This window comes from Lytechinus variegatus, chromosome 1, assembly GCF_018143015.1.
Source record: "Lytechinus variegatus isolate NC3 chromosome 1, Lvar_3.0, whole genome shotgun sequence".
In the NCBI taxonomy this organism is placed as follows: Eukaryota; Metazoa; Echinodermata; class Echinoidea; order Temnopleuroida; family Toxopneustidae; genus Lytechinus; species Lytechinus variegatus.
In genome coordinates, this window is record NC_054740.1 from 56,722,832 (window position 1) to 56,744,406 (window position 21,575).

Sequence of the window (21,575 nt, forward strand, 5' to 3'; positions counted from 1 at the left end):
TAAATAGTTTCGTACTTGATTACAAGCCAAATATTTCTATCATATTACATGTTATTAATTAGTTGTCATGGCAACTTGCCACTGATTGTTATTTTTGTGAAATCGTACAGTGTCCTTAAAACTTATTTTGCATGATTTCCTCATGTAAGAGCTATTCAGATATTTTTTCTGTAACAATTGTTTTTTCTCATATAAATTCTTTTTTTGTTCTTGTTTGGATTTTTTTTCGTTCAGTTTTGCAGTTTCTGTATACTGTACATGTGTAAAATAAAGTGTATAGTTTAATCCATATTCTACACATTAACAGTTTCCTGTTCTTACCTTTTTATACCGACATGTAAATCCTTCATTTGCATATTATATTGATGTTACCTTTGTGTTTAACCCTAACACCTGTTTCCCTTGTTTTTTTATTCTCTTCCAACCCCCTTCTTTGTGACCCCCCTGTAGGACCCTCTGGTGCCTTTCAGATGAACGGTGACATGGGCAAGTACACAGCACTTGGTTACCCACCCACCCCCGAATCCCCCGTCTTTCCCCTCGCCAATGGACACTTATTTGGGCCCGAGTACCCTTACCTTCCCGATGGCCAAATTGTTACTGGTAAGTTGCGTGATCCCCCTTGTAATATTTAAGCCTATGCATGGTAACCCTTAATGTATACCTACCCTCTTCCAAAGTATCTTTTTTGTGTGTCAGGTTCATGCAAGAAGGTTCCTTCTACCTTTGATAGCACTAAGGTCTTCCTTGTAAAACTTATTTTCTTGAGTGGTAGTCAATAGTGTGATCCCTGTCTGAGGGCTGAGGCAGTAGTTAAAAAGGGGATGTTCATCCTGATAAATCGGGTTTCATAAGAGTAAAAAAAAAAAATATATATGTGAAGTTTTAATGAGAATCCATCAAAATTTAAGGAAGTTAATAAAATTATAAGTGTTTGATTTGTGTTGTCATTTGTGAGCAGATGCACTTTAAATTATGTAAAATAAAATGCCGAAATTTAAATCTTTAACTGGGTCATGATGACTGATATTTTTTCTTTCATTAATATATAAGTGAAATGATTTGTTGATATATTGAAGGTTCAGTAAAATCCATTTTCAAATTCAATTTTTTTAAAAGAAATGACACTTCATTCATTTTTTACAACATAAAACATTTTTCTTGTATTATAAGGTGTTAAATGATATATTCACTGCACAGTTGAAATCACTTTCATTTTTGGAAAAAAAAATTGCATTTGGGGAGTTAGTATCACACAACATATGGAGTAGCTGCCCATCACAAAATTAAAACTTCAAAAATTCATAACCCTGTTTATTCTTAGAAGGATCTATCAAACCTTCACCAATATTTTTTTTGGGTTTTATTAAAACCAATTTATCAAGATGAAATTTCCTTTTAGGGAGACGTCTAAAGGCATGTCCCTATCAGCCTGGGTTGTTAAATCATCCAGCTTTTTCTAATCATTGACATGCTTGGGTTCTGGCTTGAGATAAAAGTGTAGTTCAGCATCCACTTCGCAGATGCTTTCTGCAACGTTCAGAATCTATAGAAAATGCCTGTCAACTCACATTTGAGAGATAAGGCCATTGTTGAAAGTTGGTGGACTGGGACAGCTACTATTAGGGTTATGTAGAAAGCGTCCATGAAATTATTGCTAAAATGCCCTATTCATGAAAACGGTATCTTGCATGTATGTATCATACATGTTGGGCTGGGACTAAAACCCGGGTACCCGGGTCCCGCCCGGAAGTGCCGGGTACCCGGGTAGAAAAATCAATACCCGATACCCGAAAATTGCTCACCAGTATAACGTACATTTGATTTGTATTGCGTAGTGTAAGACATGATTGTAAACTCATCACATAAGTACACAAGTCTCATTTTGAATCTCACCAATTACCCTCGAAATATCCTTAAATATACTAGTTTTTCAAGTGATGATGTGACTGAGATCGTTCAATCGTCGCCATGTTTCTTTTGCAGCGCAGTGACGTCATCCAGCCACTGCGACGCAAGCCAATTTATGAATGAAAATATAGTAAGCATGCGCATTGCAAGCCTCAGCCCCACGCAGTATTCCGTCAAAACAAGCCTGCAATACTCTGTCACCTCGTACCAAAATCGACCTAGAATTCCACTTTCCTTTATTTCATATAAATTATGAAAGGTATTCTCAGAGGATCTGTTTTCTCACCGATACCACGCAAGTAAGGAAATTTTATTACTTCTTGCTTTTCCGTCAAAATCTTACGAAGTAGCGTCGATGTTGCATCGTGTTTGTGAGTTTGTAGAATCTATCGCAAAGTCAATTGATTTCCGGGTTTCGGATCCGAAACCCGGAAATCAAATCACCTTCTTGATACCATTTTCAGTTCATCATAAACCGAAAATGGTAACACGATCGTGATTGGCTGGCGCATTTGACGCTCCGAAACCCGGAAATCAATTGACTTTGTTCACGTAGCGATAGATTCTACAAACTCACGAACACGATGTAATATCGACGCTACTTCGTAAGATTTTGACGGAAAAGCAAGAAGTAATAAAAATTTGCTTACCAGTGCGGTATCGGTGGGAAAACAAATCCTCTGAGAATACCTTTTATAATTCATGTAAAATATAGAAAAGTGGATTTCTAGGTCGATTTTGGTACGAGGTGACAGAGTATTGCAGACTCGTTTTGACGGAATACTGCGTGGGGCTGAGGCTTGCAATGCGCATGCTTACTATATTTTCATTCATAAATTGGCTTGCATCGCATTGGCTTGATGATGACATCACCTATGGGTTTTTCCACCAGTCATATTATTTCGAGCGACATGATTTTCGGGTACCCGGGTACCCGCCCGAAAATTACCACGGGTACCCGAAAAGAAACAAACCCGAAAGTCCCAGGCCTACATACATGTAGCTATTAATGTGCATTCCTTGTTGCCTAAGGTTACAATTCAAGCTGAAGAGAGAAGTCCCCCACTTTGGCAGCTGGAAATAGGGATTTCTTGAATATGAAGATTAATCCATAGGATGCTGATTGGGATAGAATCACGTGATTAAACAAATTTGGACAGATAGAGTCCAACCCAGTGTGAAATGGTCGTGATTGGACCATTCATCATCGTACTTGTCGTTGACATGAGGAGGCAAACTGCATGTACTAGACTGGGTTTCACCCAGTCAGGCTAGCATTTACAAAGCATGCACTGCTAACCATCAAAAGCTTTTTATTTTCCAACTTTATCAGTTATTAAAGGACTAGTCCACCCCTGATAAAAGTTGATTCGAATAAAAATAAGAAAAATCAAACGAGAATACCACTGAAAATTTCATCAAAATCTGATGAAAAATAAAGTTTCGACATTTTGAATTTTTTTTTAAATCTCCATGTATATGAAACTAGTTGTGTGTGGGAGAAACTCTTTTGAATAGTAAGATGTCACCGAGAACAGAAGTGAATCACTGGTATGATGGAAAGTGAATGCCACTTGTAAACATCATGAGGCAAAATGAGCTTTTAATACAAAGCCCTTAAAGGACAAGTCTACCCCAACAAAAACTTGATATGAAGAAAAAGAGAAAAATCCAACAAGCAAAGCACTAAAAATTTCATCAAAATCAGGTGTAAAATAAGAAAGTTATTGTGACATTTTAAAGTTTCCCTTAATTTCACAAAACATTTATATGTGCATCCTGGTTTGTATGCAAATGAGGGGACTGATGTCATCATCCACTCACTATTTCTTTTGTATTTTATTATATGAAATACGAAATATTCAAATTTTCTCCTCATTGTTCTATGAAACAAAGTTTTATTCCTCCCTGAGCATGTGGTATTTCCACTGTTTTTATATTTCATCAAACATGGTTCAGTAAAGTTGGTCCTTAATGTCAAATCTGTAAAAAATGAGATATTGTATAATTCAAACAATAAAAAAAACCAAAAGATATAGTGAGTGATGGACATCATCAACTCTCTCATTCGCTTGTTACTGAGTTGTGCATATAGCTGTTTTGTGAAAAATAAGCGAAACTTTTAAATGTCATATTTTTCTTATTCTACATCCGATTTTGATGAGATTTTCAGTGTTTTGCTAGTCAGTGTTTTGCTTGTTTTATTTAGTTATCTTTTATTCAAATCAACATTTTCCTGGTGAGGACTTCACCTTTAAATATCACAAATGACGAATTGAAGTATTCTCGTTAGTTTGTTATGCTTGACATTTTAAAGAACTTTCATAGAAATCATTTGGTGGCTTTAAATGTTATAAGTATAGTATAATATCATGGGAAAATTTCTTAACAAATAACATCAAGATGTATAAATCAACAGATGATTGATCAAGATGGGATCCTAATCTTTATTCATGTTTTAGAAAATGTAATTATTTTGGTTTCTATAGCTTAAACAAAATTTAAGTGATCTATATTTATTTCTTTGAAATTTAATAGCAATAGGGTTATGCGTAGGAGGGGTATTATAAGATGATCATTAAGGGGGTGGTATGGCTTTGGTTATGAATATAGATATATTAGAAATGTATCTGCTTTGACATGCCCGGCCTATAGAAAAGCAGTTAATTCATTAATAATTGCAGATTTGTTGAAATCAAATTATAAGATAAGTATGTTTTAGTTAATCATCATTGCAGCCTTATTGTATTTAATTTTGGCTGATACTAGTGAAAATTGCAACTCTTTTTTTTTGGGCAATATTCATCGTTGAAATTTGATGCACCTGTTTATAACCTCCTCTGATAGTATTTAATACTGTGAAGAGCACTTTGGTTGTGGTCACATAACATTGTCTTGATTTCATGAGCTATATTTACCTGTCTACTCTCAGGAATCAATCATACACTGATTATACATGTCTCTCTTTGCCTTCATCGTCAGGCACATCACTCTCTACGGAGCAGAAGGAAAAAGACCCTGTTCCTAAAACACAGACATGTTTTGCTTACAAATTTAGAATTGATTAAATTTCCCCCCTGCAGGGGACTTGTCCTAAAATATCCCAACGCTCACAAACATCAACCTCCCACGCTGGATGCGACCATTCCTTCCATGTACAATTACAAGTGTGCCACTTAGGCAACTCATTTGTGTCCCAATTTGTAGTCTCCAACTATCTCCAAACTTGGAAGGTCGTTTTGTGAATGACTTGTACATGTTATCACACATTATCAAAGAGACTTTTTAAATTGATATAACAGTGTCTACATTGCATTAAACGTTGATTTCATGAGAAAGCCTGTAAATCCAAGGATAATTGTCACTATTTCATTGAAGATCTAGATCTGGTTCAGTTAAACAACTTTTGGAAATCATGAAATCAATTCTGAAGATCACCAACACAGATAAGCACATGTGGGATAGTGTATTATTATTGCTTGGAAAAATGGTTTGACATCCGGCTGTAATTCCATGCTTATTTTGTCAATTTCTCAGCAATTAGGCAAATCGTTCCAGAATCCTTTGGCAAAATTCAGTGTGAAAATGTGTATTAGCGCCTTGCCAAAGGGTGCTAGGCTGTGGTGGGATTCAAGCACATGATCCTCTGATTATAATGGGAGAGTCAGAACCACTACATCATCACTCTACACATTAATTTTAATGATAATGATAATTTGATGCATTTATATAGTGATTTGTGCAATGTTTCTAAGTGCTGCATATTATTACCCCACATTTAACTCATGGGTACCCTTATTTGGTGCTCGAGCATTCAAGGAAATTTTTCCTTACAGGTACCCATTTACTTTACCTGGGTGGAGGATGGGTAATGTAGATAAACCAAAGGGCATGATTGCTGCAGTGGGATTTGAACCCCAGACCTTGTGGTTCAATGTCCAGAGACAAATCCACTGAGCCACAACACCTCTGATAATTAGATTCAGATGACTTTTCTCACTTCTAACAAGTGTTTTCTGTTTGTTCTTTGACAGCTGAGGACATCTCCCAGCAGGAGCCTCCGAAAGGAGATGATCTACGCAAACGTCTTCAGAGACAACTAGAGTACTATTTCTCCAGGTATGTTACCATTCAAGACTGACCCCTACCTAAACACGAAAACAAACACTCATGTACAGTGCGTCCCTCAAAAAAAAAAAAACCCGATATTTATCAATGGTTTATTTTAACTTAATCACAAATATGACCTACCATTATAAAGCTTAGAATCTCCTCTTTCATCTGAAATTACTTAGATTATTTCTCATTCACGCATGACTGAGCAAAACAATTTAAAGAGAGGATATCAAAAAGTCACTTGGCAAGCTGGATCTGGGTTTCAAAAACATTTTTTTTTAAAGTTCAATATCTATTCAATGTATGAGGAATAATCTTAGTAATTTCAGTGAAGATCCAATCTTGATTCAGCTTCAGGATAATCAATAGCACACCTCCACATGATACTCCAATACTGATACTTCAAAGCCCACAGTCACAGTCTGCATTAGACTGATGGGATCTTTAAAAGTAAAGGGGAAAAAAAGGTTTAAAGAGGAAATTGTATGACATGTCATACAGCATCATTTTATAAAATGTCATAACTTTCATAATTCACATCCTTTCAATGAACTTTCAGCATTATGCTAGTATGGTTTTCTATTTTTATTCAAGTCCAGTTTTTGTTTGTATGGACTTGCTTTTAAATGGGTTCCTCAATGCTTTTCTTCATCTTGTGTTCCACAAGGAAGAACTGTGGGGGGTGAGAAAATGAAGAAAAGATGATGTAATTGTGTACTGTCATTGGGGCAGGAGGATTCGAAGTCACAGTGGCAGTAGTTTTCTATGACTCTGATGTGCAGTGAATTGGCGTGGGTTTGTCACAGTTGATTCATAAGTTTGTTGTCACGGTGCGATTCGGAGGGCATTGAGTCATGGTACTTTGACTAAGACGAGGGAGGAAGTACGTAGAGTCCTTGTGACGCACACACGCATGCCCTGGACCAATCTATGTTTACTCGGAACGGCTTGTTCTCTATCGCTGGTGAACATTCGTGGAGGCTTCTATTATAAAAGGCAATGGCTTTGTGGAGATTTAGGCTGTTGTGCATGACAGATATAGATGAAGTTGGACCATCCCCTTTCCCATTGAAGTAGCATTGAATTACTAATATTATGTGAAGTCTTCATATGGTGATGCTTTCTGACGGTTCTAAGAAGGCAATGGCTGTATGGGCATGAGGGTGTTGTCCCTGGCAGAGATATAAATGAAAATAGATGATCCCTCCCCTCCCCCAGAAAAATGTCAATAAATAACATTTTGAATTATCTATATCTTGAAAGTTTTTTAATTGGCTCATTGTACAGTTCAACTCATAATTCTATTTTGAATAAGGATTTAAAGCCAAGTACATCTAGATGCAGCAAACAAGCATTTCATGAGAAAGTCTTTAAAATAATTATTAATTTTCACCGTGTCATCATAGATTGAGATCTTGGTCATTTGCATAAACCTAACTCTATTTAATCTTGAAATCGGTATATGGAGCAGACGATTACACTGAAGATTACCAGCATAGATAGGCACATGTGGGACAATTGGCCGGGAAGAGACCTGACTCATGGTTGGAATGCCATGCTTATTTTTGTTAATTTCTTAGCAATTTCACATTTTCTACCATAATCATTTGGCACATATTTTTCATTTATACACACTTGGATAATAATTTGGATTTTGAAAGGACTCACATCTAGATTGTTAAAACTGGCATTTATCTCTGAAGTTCTACTCTTGAAGTTCTGTCTTTTCTCATATCTTACTGTGTCTTTAAATTTATGCTTGTATCTTAATTGTCTTCCAAGTTCTACTTGGGGAGTGAGTTGTTATTTAATTAAAATGATAAGTACCTTGTGAGAGTGATTCCTATTGCAGTATTTATCAACCGACTCTAATAAACATTAATTTAGTTGCAGATAAGTCTTTATCACATGGTTGGTTCATAGCATTTGAACTCCATCTCTCCCAGAACAGCAAGGTGTGAAGATAATCTACATACATTGCGGAAATCCCTGTTAGATGAAAAAAAGTAGAATATGATATTCAGGTCAGGGCTATTCATTTTATTAACAAAACTTGGTCAGCAGACATGGCAAGCTAGTCGGACATGCAGCTGCAAATATACCAATTTGTATTCCAAGTGGAGTCGATTGTAATATTGATTGATTGGACCAATTAAACCGTGCTTGTCTCGAGGTTGACTCCTTGCCAGTTCAATTTGGGGGAAAAGACGCTCGATTTGGGACAGTCTCATTATTTTGCTTTCATTACCTGAAGCCCCCGTCGATTGATACGAGACATGGTCACTATTGACAATCAAGGAAGTTGGACAGAGTGGAGAGATGTATTATTCATTATGAACACTACAAGAATTAGTAGTACTGTGTTAACAAGAGGGTTAAAGGAGTTGGATTGGATATAGGAAATTGGTGAGCTACTCTAGTACCTGGGAAGGTTCATTGGCCACATGGTTCATGAGCAATTGGTTTTTCTTTATTCAATGCTAATTTTGAGCTCCTAAGCCCAATTATGCTACATTGTATCAGTTTACATTAGACCATATGAAAATCTCAAGGGCTCTCTATTAGCTTTGCAGGGCTCTCTTGGGCATTTCAGGGGGTGAAGGGGGGGGGGGAAGGATTCGCCCTGAGTAAGTTTTTCCCTGAACATGAGCGATTGCTTTTAACTGTTTTATGTAGTGTGTTTGTCCAGTAAGACATCCTTAAGTACATTTTACTTTGAAGGATGCATTGGAGCAATTTTCCCCAAGCTTAGGTAGACTAATGAAAATGAATCTCAGATTAAAAAGCCAATCGCACTTACTCTAGGTGAGTTTCAACCCATGTTTACCTTTTCATGGTCTGAGCACTGAAGTGCATGAATGGGACCATGCAGATATGTTAGACCCAAACTTTGGCTCTGTTTGGTCAAACATTAATATAAAGGAACCAATCCCTTGCAGTTCACATTTTGGCATAAAAATTCTTCCAACAAAATTATGAAAATAATTTAGAAACTCACAATTACTGTTTTCTTTTTTTTTATAAAGGGAGTTACTTTTACAGTTTGAACACATTTTTTTAAATTAGAAATTGTGAACTTGTGATCACTCAAAACAGTAGCGACTTTGATATTTTTCATCCGATCCAAAGTTGCCCATTCCAGCAAACTGGGAAAAAAAACCCTAACCATATAGGGAATAATATTCCTGGGATCGCATCACACTTTGCTCCACATTTTTGAAAGACTGCTATGCATGAAGTCTTTTGTATAGAATATTTTTACATAGGACCGTACATTACTTAGAAGCATTCCTCTTATGACCGAAAATGCTATTCAAATATGTAGAGCAAAATTATTCCCTGCCATATGGTATAAAGAACAAGAGAAAATGCATAGTTTCTGTTCTTACGAGCCATATGTGTAAAACATCTCATTATCATACCCTTGACCTCCATGTACATACATGTAAACAATACAAACCCTTATCTGTCATGTACATTTGACATTAGGCGAAGAAAAGGAAATACATTTAAATTATGCAAATAAAATGGTGGGTGAGAGGTACATGTAAAGCAATTACGCTGGTTTGCTGTACAAATAACTCGTTAGCATTCTGAAACCTGTCTGGATTAGAGTTGACAGATATGTTATGAATAATGGTATACCACCCTTTTGAAATACCCCCGGGGAATCTGGCTTCTTGCTTGAATATGTCATCTAGGTCTGTTATGTATTCATAGCCTTTTTATCTCCATATATATGAAACTAGTTGTGTGTGGGAGAAACTCTGGCAAATAATAAGATGTCACAAGAACAGAAGTAAATCACTGGTATGATGGAAAGTGACTGCCACCTGTAAACATCATGAGGCAAAATGAGTTTCACTATAAAGCCTTTAAAGGAAAAGTCCATCCCTACAAATACTTGATGCGAATAAAAAGAGGAAATCCAACAAGCATAACACTAAAATTTTCATCAAAATCGGGTGTAAAATAAGAAAGTTACAATGACTATTTAAAGTTTTGCTTAATTTCACAAAACAGTCATATGCACATCCTGGTCGGTATGCAAATGAGGGACTGATGATGTCATCCACTCACTATTTCTTTTTGTATGTTATTATTTGAAGTATGAAATATTCTTACTTTCATTGTCAAATGAAACACGCTTAATTCCTCCCTGAACATGTGGAATTAGCATTGTTTGATACTATATAGGTCAGTCAAGTTGGTCCTTATTGTCAAATCTGTAAAAAATGGAATATTGTAGAATTCAAACAATAACAAACAAAAGAAATAGTGAGTGAGGGACATCATCAGCTGTCTCATTTGCACATGACCGAGTTGTACACATCTCTGTTTGTGAAAAATAAGCAAATTTAAAATACCATAACTTTTTTACTTTGCATCCAATTTTGATGAAATTTTAAGCTTTGTGCGAGTTTGATATTTTTCTACATGTATCTATTCAAATCAACATTTTTCTAGGGTGGACTTGACCTTTAAGTATCAGTTGCGGATTAAATCAGATGGATCCTTCCTGAAAATCCTTGTTTTATTATCTTACATTACTGTTGATATATTTTACTGTTATCTTTCTTTGAAGTCATTATTTATCATATTTGGCCTTTAAGTGATTTACACACTAGTAATGAAATTTGTTTATTTAGTTTATTATAAATTCATCATTAATATATCCTGGTTGTGAGATATGATTATCTAAATGGACTTCCATCGTGTGCCTGAATGGAACCGAAACAATTATGCTAATGACTGCGTAGATGGCTGAAACATATTTCTTATTGGATCCAGGAGAAGAAATTCAACTTAAGAAAAGTTGCATTGAGCCTTAGAAATATTGCAGTTAAACCCCTCTCCCCACCCTTATAAAAACCCAGTTTATTTCATTGTAAGAAAAATGCAGTATGAGACAAGAGTAGACTTTTTATGAGTGAATGATAAGCCTAGCTTTCCTTTGCTTTTCATATTGTGTTCAAACTACCTTATTTCACTCTGATTGTTTTGTTTAAAATGCGATTACAATTAAGCAAATTTTTATCAGTGTAAAACTACAAGCTGAATAAATGCACATTTTGTCTAACTACAGTTGGGTCAATCTGAGCTAATTTTAGCAAACTCTGAAATGACCTAAGCATGTTCACATTTAAAGGAGAGAACAGTGCATTTTTAAACACATTTTGTTTTGTCTGAACACTGTTAAAATCACTTATCAAAAGACAGATGATAATAGTATTGGATTTGGAAGGGTTGACTAGTGGTTAAAGGTGACAGATAATAGGACCAAACCATAGTAATTTAGCCCATGAGATTTTCTTTTGGTTAAGAATATTATCTCATATAATCTGCACGTGATCAGCGGAGGCTCATGATGTCACCAGAAAAAGCTTACACAGCATTTGCAGTATATTAAAGACCAAATTAGTCTGGAGTTTATGCATTCTGATTAGTTTGTGTATTTGCTAGAAAAAATATTCAACTGTCGTAATGCTTATTTGGAGTTAGTCGCGACTGTCCAGGCATTGGAGCATATTCAGGAGACTTGACCTCTTGGGACCATATATTCTGTTCAACTAAATCAAAATTGGATTAAGGTGTTACAAACACACGCTTTGCATTTTCTGGTATGAAATAATGCTTTGATTAACCAATTATTCGATTATTTGATGTCAATGTATGAAGAGTACATGCACGCATCAACTGGCCATTGTGGCGTGTGTCTGTAATCCAAGCTCATTGGGGAAGTTACAAATTGATGCAGAAGTTCAAGGTTCGAGCCCTGGTCAAGTGTCATTAGGTATTTCGCAGTTGTAATCATATCTGATTGATCACAGACACACGCACATTATCTATCGATATTGCAGTAGAATTGCATATACAGCAACTTAATTTGCTTGTAGTGGTAAAGTGTACTTAGTAAAAACACTTCCAAAACTCTTCACTGATATTGCTCAGTGATGACCCTTAATAGCATTAATCTTGTACATGTATTTCTGAGCCTTGTTATTCATAGAGGAGTAGGTTTTGATCCTGTAAGACTACCTAGTGATTGACCACATTAGGCGTATTCACACCCACCCACACTGTGGAAATACCTGGTAATGCCCTGAGGAGCATTTCATGAAAGGACTTGGGCATTTTATCTGACAAATCCTGTATTATCCGACAGTAACCATAGGAAAAGTGTTTCTCAGCCAGTTCAAAATCAAAGAAAGTTGCTAGATCTGACAACTTGTTGAACAAAAATTGTAAATAGAATGATCTCAAGTCCTGCTAATTCATTTACGCATTAACACCCAGACTCAACCCTGAGATAAAGTTCTTGTAGATGTAATCCTAAAAAAATACTCCTTCATAACAGATGATGCACATTCTTCTTGCGCACAAAGTGGTGGTATTACACTTCAATTTTCCAGCAACATTTCAGCAATTCAATCCAAAATTCTTTTTATTTTGAAAATTACGCATTACATGTATATTGCGGGTATTGGCTTTTTCGTGGATATTACAAGTTACATTACTCACTTTACGCTATGTGAGCAAAAAAGAAAAGTTTTTTTTAATCAGTTGGTGCTATAGCGCCTTGTTTAGGTGTGAACATGTGTAAAGCACCAACTGGTAGAGAGTATTTGTGGACACCCAATCTAGATAAGATCAAATGCATTAGGGAGATTGAAAGTGCAGAATTTTTGACGTGGCCGACGATTCACTCCCGTATAAAAACATTGGCCGTTGTGAATTAGATGTGGCAGCTTTTCCACTTTTCATTGAAATGAGAAGTGTCCAGAGTGCTATGAATATAATCAGTCAAGTGACCTGCAAAAGGTCAACTCACGATTATGATTAGTATATACATAATGGACCCCCAAGCTGTCATCGTGGTAGTGTGTATGGATCCACAAATGGAGATATTCTTTCACAGAGGTGTATACCATTTATATACAAAGCTTAATACAAAGTTCAAAATAGTAGAAAAAAATGAAATTTCATTTATATACTATAGTGTACATTTACGTGTAGGCAAATCACATACCTGCCAACCATTCCGATTTTGGCGGAATTATACCGATTTTTTAACCTCCATTCCGAATTCCTAATTTTTAAACCAAAATTCCGATTTTTGGGTCAATCAATATAGTGTTGAAATTATTGAAACGGCTGTACAATGCGACTAACGCATAAACGGCTGTAAGATACGACTAACGCATACACAACTGGAGCGCACGGCTATGCAAACAGAGAGCGACTTAAAACGGCGCGCAAACATTGCTAAGTGCACAGTTCCATTGCAAATACATGTGAAAATTACGAGCGTACACGCAACAGCCGATATTAGCGTTGACTTCCGGAACAAAATGGCGGCTGACATTGGCTTCGCGAAAGTGCCAGTTTTTAGTGAGGACATGTTTTCACAATCCACGAACATCGGAAAACCGTGAAAAATTCACTTTTTTTAGACCCCTTTTTTTCTAACTACGATGTAAAGAATTAACGATGGTGATATATTTGACGCGAAATATGGTGATTTAGGTAAGAAAATTTCACTTTTTATTCGAGGTTTTGCCCATGTCGCCGGATAATTTTGTATTGCGGAGTAAGTGAATGTGTAGTGTACCGGTACATATCTAGAGTGTGTTGGTAATATCATTGGTGAATCTGCCGAACGCTTGCCTAAACTCCCGGCGCGCGCCCGAGTTGCAGCTGCGCCTCAATCTCCCAGTCTCACAAAAACAGAAAATCCAGTGTTTATTTTGTTGAAACAATTCCTCCCATAACGGAACATTAGTTAAATTTCATTTGCAAATGTACAGTGAATGCAGCCTCAATATTTTGGGTTAATACTGCTTGAACTTATGCACTAGATTGTACATGAATGCACATTTGCAAAATAATGAAAATTGTACGCAAAATAATGCAAAAACTGACAAAATAATGGATTAATGATTTTGAATTTTAATAAAATTAGATCAATTCCTGGCATAGTATTGAAGGTGAATTAATTTAAACAATGCAAGGAAATGCCACTTTTCCATGTTTGAAAATGCAAAAAGTCCCTACCGTGGGAGGGGGGACACCCCCCTCGCACACCCTCCCCCCGCTCGGGTGCTTCGCACCCTCGGACGAGGACGCTTCGCGTCCTCGTATTTTGGATTCCTATTTTTCATTCTCAAAACTTGGCAGGTATGAAATCATTTTAATAAAGTTAAAACATTGTCATTCAAGTAATTTGCTCAAATTTGTGTCAAGATCCTTTTGACTATAGACTGTTACTTGGTCTTCAGTGTGACTCAAGAATAGCATCCAAATGTTTGCCCGTATTGTTCCTTTAAACGAAGTTACATTAAACTGCTCTTGCCCGTAATGCTCTGGACATGCATGCTATCTCGGTAAACATATGGTGCAACTGCAATTTGTTCATGCACTCGGAATCCCCACTTTGCAGATTTCCCTGCAAGGTTATGGCAGTATCAAACATGGGAAAACAAACGTCAGCATTCCCCCTTGGAAAAATGAGAAGAGTTACATCCCCCCGCCCCCCTCCCCATCCTCTTTTCCATATGGAGATCAAATGAACCCTGCGCTGTACAGTCATCAGGGCATAGAATGCGGAGTTTCCTGCCAATCTGAATGTGTGTGTGTGTATCTGTTGCACTCGATTGTTCTCAATACATGCAGGCACCCATGTACACACACATGGGCAAACACATGACCATGTCAATGATTGGAGACGCTCATGTTACAGAGGAGAGGTCATTGCCAGATCTAGATACAGGGTGATTAACGCTTACTAATGAATGACTCAATATTTACAAACATAAACCCCTCTCTTATGCAGGGGAAGCAGGGAATTTAAAGCTTACGTGGAGAGAATTGTGGGAGCAGACTAAAAATGTTCAACATGAAATGCCCCCCAAAAAAAAAAAAGTGAAAACTACCCCCCCCCCTCCAAAAGAGCAGAAATCCCTCAAATCTTACTCTTTTCATCCATATTCATATTGTCATAGTAGCTGGTAAAGTCATCATTGACTATCAATTGATATAATTTTGGATGCTTTTTGTGATCAAACTTGTTTCATTACAGCTCAAAACTGAAATAAAAAACAGGTAATTTTCAAACATCTGTCCATTCATTAGGTTTTTGTTCTTATTTTCACGCAGGGAGAACCTGGCCAATGACAGATATCTCCAATCACAGATGGACTCGGACCAGTATGTGACCATCAAAACGATAGCCAGCTTCAATGCGGTCACCAAACTAACCCATGAATTGCAGCTAGTAATAGATGTTCTGAGGGGTGAGTATATCAGATAGAGACAATAGGTGGTGCTGCACTAGCCCGAATTAGCTCAATCTCAAGATTTTAGCCCGATCGGCCCTCCTCGCGATTAATCTCGAGATTCAAGAAACCAAGAGGAGCGATTCCTGCTCGAGTGAGGCATCGATGCATTATGGTCTGACGCCATGAATGAATAATCCTGAGTGCGCCTGCACCTGCAAATTAGCGGGTTAATTCGTATAATTTGTAAGAGAAACGGAAAATAGAATAATTACAAAGAATTGAAGAGCCAGATTAAGAGATTACTGGAGAAAATGTTGAATGTATTGTGATGTTCAGTTGATTTATGACATTTGTGATGAATTATGAATGAATCCTTCGTTACGAGGTACAAAAAAACAAGATCTCTGGTAGCAATCGGTGTCAGAATCACCTCTAGCAGTTTGTAGTAAAGATACAATTGCAAGTTTTAGCCCCAGAACATGCCCAGGGTTTCATTAAAAAGAAAAAAAAAAGAGCATGCTATACAACAGACGATATAGATATAAGCAGGGCTGGTTGGCTGTTCGAGTGTTGGGATTTTCAGCAAACCTGGGCTAATGGAGCCCCACTAGGCCACAGATATTATATAAAGTTTGACCAATGAATAGGGGTAGGGAGGATGAAATCTTCAAATATTCATTCGCGAATTCATGCTTGAATCTGTGATTTGAGCTCTTACAAAGCTTCGTGATGGATCATAGGGCTAACTTTTATGATTGATCATACACAATAGTCAATGCAATCAATCATAGAAACGAGCCCCAAGATCAATTGCTGTATTTTGTGTTACAGGACCTATATGAAGTATCTAGTAGTCCTGAGGAAACGCTCTTGTTAGTCATATACAAAAATATTAACATCTCCCTAATGTCCTCTGACTCGAGGGCAGACCAGAAATATGTTAAGGATTGCATGTAGCATATATAGGAGTATCCGCAAAGAAAAAAATATCCCAAATTGTGTTTGGTAAAGGATTGGTTTTGATAATTCTAAGTGATGATTATCAGGACAAAAAAGATTAAAATAAATGGAATTTGTAACCCAAAGGCAAAAATATGTAACCAGCTAAAATCAAAAAGTTATAAGAAAGCACACCTCTCCCATTAAAAAGCGAACCAGCCAGGTTTTTAATTTGTTATTATTTCTGTAATAAAATACATCATAAAATGTTTTATATAAAAATTTATATGATATATTTTCATAATAAAAATATAGTCATAATACATGATGAATTCAAAATAATGGAAGGAGAAGGGGGAAAATATCATGAATATTTAAAAAGTAATCACAATGATTGGAACTTCAAATTTGATAAATTGGTTATTAACATCACTGCAGTCAAGTGCCGGGCTACACAAATGAATTTATAATGTGGCCTGACCGTCTTTTAGGGGGCCTACTGTTACATTATACTATTCATAATGTTCACTTTTTGATGCCCCCCTGAATGAATAGGTTTTTTTGGTGGATGGGGGGGGGAGGTCCTCATTAAATTTGCATCCTGTTCATAAAGCCAGAAGAAGAAAAAAATCTGGGGAGTATTTCATAAAACTAATATTAGCAGCTGAAATCCTTGCATCTGATTGGTTGAGAGCAACTCAACTTCAAGATGTCTCATGAAACTCTACACAGGGGAGCATCTCATCAAGTGTCTTGTCACTTACCACTGTTATAAGCTACCAAAATCTTTGTCTCCATTGCCAAAATAAGTTTTGTCTGTGAATATGTGTGACAGAGATGTTTTACAAAACACTCCCCTGAGCCCCGACTCCAACCAGACATCATCATATGGGATGAAGAACCGTGTCCCGTTACAGAAAGCTTAGAGATTGATCGTGGGCTGACTTCTACCATTGATCTTATTGATTATTGTGATCAGTCGGTCTTACAATCAATCTCTAAGCGTTGTGTTACAGGGCCCAGGATGGTTTATTAATGAGATGTAAAATGACTCAACGTTTGACTGTGACCAGGGAAGAGGAGAAGAGAGAAAGGAGAGTGGAGATGGAGACATGATAATTGGTAGAGATAGCGTCCCATCAATTCCTAGAAATAGAAACCATGATCGCCGTCCACTTATTCTTGGGCATTTTGATGGAGTGGCGGTCAGTGCCTGACAAGAGGTCGTTTGCATTTTGAGTAAAATCTTGTCTTCCCGTGCTTGGTGGTTGTGTTATTTTCAGCCATCAATATTCAATACAAATATAGCAAATTTCTCACCAGGAATACAGTAAGGCTAAAAAAAGCAATACTGGTAGGGAAAATGATGTATGGATTCCTTTCCATTGATACACATTACAATGTCGACATTGCTATTAAAATGGGGCCTAGTATACCATATGGTAGATTTGAATTTTCATAGATTCCTCTCTATGTGAAGAAGTATTCCAATTTCTAAGTTTTGATATTATATTTTCAATGAGCACAAATGATCTGGTTTGTCAATGTTATTTACTTGTTATACTAAAATATTGAAATTTTAGACTAGTTTCTTAACACTTAATAAAATGTTATTTTATTTTAGATTCCTGCAATGATTGTTAGAATTCTCTGGTTATTTTGGGGTTGGATATATTTTGAAAATCATCATCATCTACATCACCATCATTATCATCATCAATGTTGTCATCATTGTCATTACCACCATCAATGCCATTGTCATTGTCGTTGTCATCATCTATGACATCATCTACATGTAATATCATCATCGTTGCTATCGTCATTGTCATCATTTTCAATATCGTCATCATTGTCATCACCACCATCAGTGTCATTGTCATCACCACCGTCATTGTCATCACCATCTATTACTGTACATCATCTCATATCATCATCATTGTCATTTTCATTGTCATTGTCACCACCATTATTCATCTTCATCAATATCGTCATTGTCTTCACTGTCACCACCACGACCACCATTACCACTATTGAAAGAGATGACTATTGATATTCATTTTGATTTCCTTCCCTTGTCCCCCTTGCAGAATCACCCCTTGTTCAAGTAGATGAGAAAGGAGAAAAGGTTAGACCGAATCACAAACGATGTACAGTCATCCTAAGAGAGGTGCCAGACACTACTCCCATCGAGGTTAGTCACTGCTAAAGGACTTGATTGAAGTTTTTTTTTCTTCAATTTTTTAATATTCAAGATTTAATGAAATATTCTCCAACTGCATTCACATCTGCACTGAATACAGCGATGTGGCATGATGACACACTGTGAGCATCAGTGTTGTAAGATGGCTTTTGGCATTGGTTTGATTTCTTAGGCCAATGGAGCCATCCTGAAATGCATGCAGGAAACGAAGTAAAGTGTGGTGATTATCATGAAATGTTTGTGATTTTTTTTCTTTTGTCAGGATGTAAAAGCCCTGTTTACTCACGAGCAATGTCCCAAGTTCGTCAGCTGTGAGTTTGCTCATAACAACAACTGGTACATCACGTTTGAATCCGACTCGGATGCCCAGAAAGCGTACAGACATCTACGGGAACGGGTTGGCCACTTCCAAGGGAAACCAATTATGGTAAGTTTTGTAAGGTCTCTTTCATTCTCCCATTTGGTTTTATTTACAGGGGTTTGATATTTGTTTGGAATCACCTGTGAATGGGGGGGGGGGTCATGACACAATATTTGCTCCTGCGAAAATAACTCTGTGCTTAATTTGGTATAAGATGTAGGGTTTGGGTCGCAATTGGGTTTCCTGTTAGGTTTAGGGTCAGGGTATATTGTTAAACCCAGGGTTGATGTTAGTCATTTGATTTGGTGTGATGAATTAAGAGCGGAGCAATCGTCACTGGAGCAAATGTCATGGAACTGTGAATGAGAGGGGTAGGGTATGCGGTACTACAGTGGCACCGTCAAAACCATCTCCAAGCTGACCTCGGGGGGGGGGGGGTTGTTTCACAAAGATTTTAGTATGACTTTAATATGCCATGATCTGACCAATGCGGCCATGCGTGTTATACCGCGCACAACTAGACTTTTAAAGGCTACTCTAAGTCATACTTAAAAATTTTTGTGAAACACCACCCCCCGGTTTGTCATTGATAGTAGCATGATAAGTGCCAATGTGACTGTAGGATTGAGGTGTTTACACGTGACTGGTCAAGAATAAACCTTGGTCATTTCTAATCTGATGGGTGTATTTCATAAAACTGTAAATTACGAGTGTCTTCACGCATGACTAGTGACCCTTTCTTGTACTGAATGATGTATCTTGTGTAACTGACTTGGCACCTAAGTAACTTAACATCAAAGTAAATGTACCGGTCGCAGCTTCATCAAACACCCACCTGGAATTCTTGTCTGATCAGAAAAAATATGTACTTGTAAGGAAAAGAAGATACCTACAAATTAGCAGGTCATTTGCAATGTTTCAAGAACTTTTGCGAGGTTTTTTTTCCAGTGTGAAAGAAAATTATAACTTGAATTCCATCTGGGAGGTGAGACCAGAAGAGCAACGGAGCCAATTATTTCAAAAAAATTTTTTTACATGAGATGGATTTTGAGGAGTAGCATGCGGATGAAATGAAACTTTCTCTGGCTTGACTAGGTAACCACACATGGCATACATGGAATATTTTTTCCTGCCATTATATACCCATATTTATGAATGGAGAGATGCTATGGAGATTGTCAAATGTAGATCTTTTTTCTTGTAAAAGGACAGAAATTCCTTTTTACACAATTGCTTTGTTACCTCATCCAGGCAAGGATAAAAGCAAAGCCTTTGCAGAGGATCACCTATACACAAGCAGCACCCAAGGTGCTCAATGGCTACCATCTTGCCACAAGTAACTTCTCCCAGGCCCAGACAGCAGTATTCCAGCCAACACAGTTCCAGCAGTACACCACCGCCCCTTCTGCAGCGGCGGCAGCAGCTCAGCAACCCCTCAACGGAATCATCCAGCAGCAGCAGTACACGTACTACCCTGCCAACGTCCCGCCACAGTGGAGCCAGACGTACTATGAAGCTCCTCAGGCTATTGTAAGTCAGGTAAGGTATCAGCATTCTTTATCATTACCATAATCATAATCATTTTTTTCATTATGTCCCACTCGTGCATGGGAGGCAAAAGCGAACCGAGTCACTGTTACCTCCTCATGTTTTTTTTCTCACAATATAGCTGATAGAGGGAGTGCAAGTGGACCACTACACCACAGTTTCCCCCCAAAATTTTTATGAAACGTACAGTGGGTTCTTAACATACAAAGGTAGTGAATATCTATTGAACGTTAATTGCATATATTTTTTTTGTTACTCCACTAAGTTAAAGGAGAATGAAACCATTGGAACAAGATAGCTTGTGTGAAAACAGAAAAATCAAAGAAACAGATTAATGAAAGTTTGAGAAAAATCAGACAAATAATGAGAAAGTTATGAGCATTTGAATATTGCAATCACTAATGCTATGGAGATAGCAAATTGGCAATGCGACAAAGATGTGTGATGTCACTTGTGAACAACTCTCCCCATTGCTTTAGTATATATTTCACATGAATTGCCTCTTTTATCACATCTATCCATAGATCATGCATGGAGCTATTATGGATCATGTGTTCTTTTTACATGAGGGCATGTATTACATATTTTTTAAGAATACATCATGGATAAAGAGTTTGTATCATTATAACAAAAAGCAAAAAGAGACATATTGAGGGTATTTTTTAGTCCATCAAAGGGAAAGTTGTTCATCAATGACATCACACATCCTTGTCGCATTGCCAGTAGGAGGATCTCCATAGCATTAGTGATTGCAATATTCAAATGCTCATAACTTTCTCATTATTTGTCTGATTTTTCTCAAACTTTCTTTATTCTTATTCTTTGATTTTTCTGTTTCTACACAAGCCTATTTGTTTCAAAGGTTTCCTTCCCCTTTAAGGATAAAAGCTGAACCACTGTAGAGGATTCTATTTTAACAACATTCAATCTATAGATCTAAATTTTTTCAATTTTTGCAGAATGAAGAATAGACAAATGAACTAAACATTTCTATAGTTTCATGAAAAATATAAAATTGAAGGAAAAAATTGTGGGTGCGTCGTGGATTAGTGGTTCTGGCTCTCGCCTTTCAAAGGGTCGTGGATTCAAATCCTAGCCATGGCGTGGTTTCAAATCCTAGCCATGGCGTGTTATCCACACTGTGCTGCACTCGATCCAGGTGAGCTGAATGGGTACCCAGCAGGATTAACTCCTTGAATGCAGGAGCGCTGAAAGGCAGCTC

The 21,575-nt window shown here is 37.1% G+C and overlaps 1 protein-coding gene across 6 annotated transcripts in view; it reads left to right on the forward strand.

The window, feature by feature from the left end:
- The window catches only part of LOC121417745 (la-related protein 4-like), a 69,170-nt gene that overhangs the window by 34,394 nt on the left and 13,201 nt on the right, over nucleotides 1–21,575 (forward strand). For all 6 annotated transcript variants that reach the window (XM_041611492.1, XM_041611484.1, XM_041611480.1 and 3 more), the window contains 6 exons: nucleotides 451–603; nucleotides 5,946–6,030; nucleotides 15,184–15,320; nucleotides 18,332–18,435; nucleotides 18,707–18,871; nucleotides 20,057–20,344. In XM_041611492.1, the coding sequence (XP_041467426.1) occupies nucleotides 451–603; nucleotides 5,946–6,030; nucleotides 15,184–15,320; nucleotides 18,332–18,435; nucleotides 18,707–18,871; nucleotides 20,057–20,344 (932 nt within the window). The remainder of the gene's footprint in view (nucleotides 1–450; nucleotides 604–5,945; nucleotides 6,031–15,183; nucleotides 15,321–18,331; nucleotides 18,436–18,706; nucleotides 18,872–20,056; nucleotides 20,345–21,575) is intronic.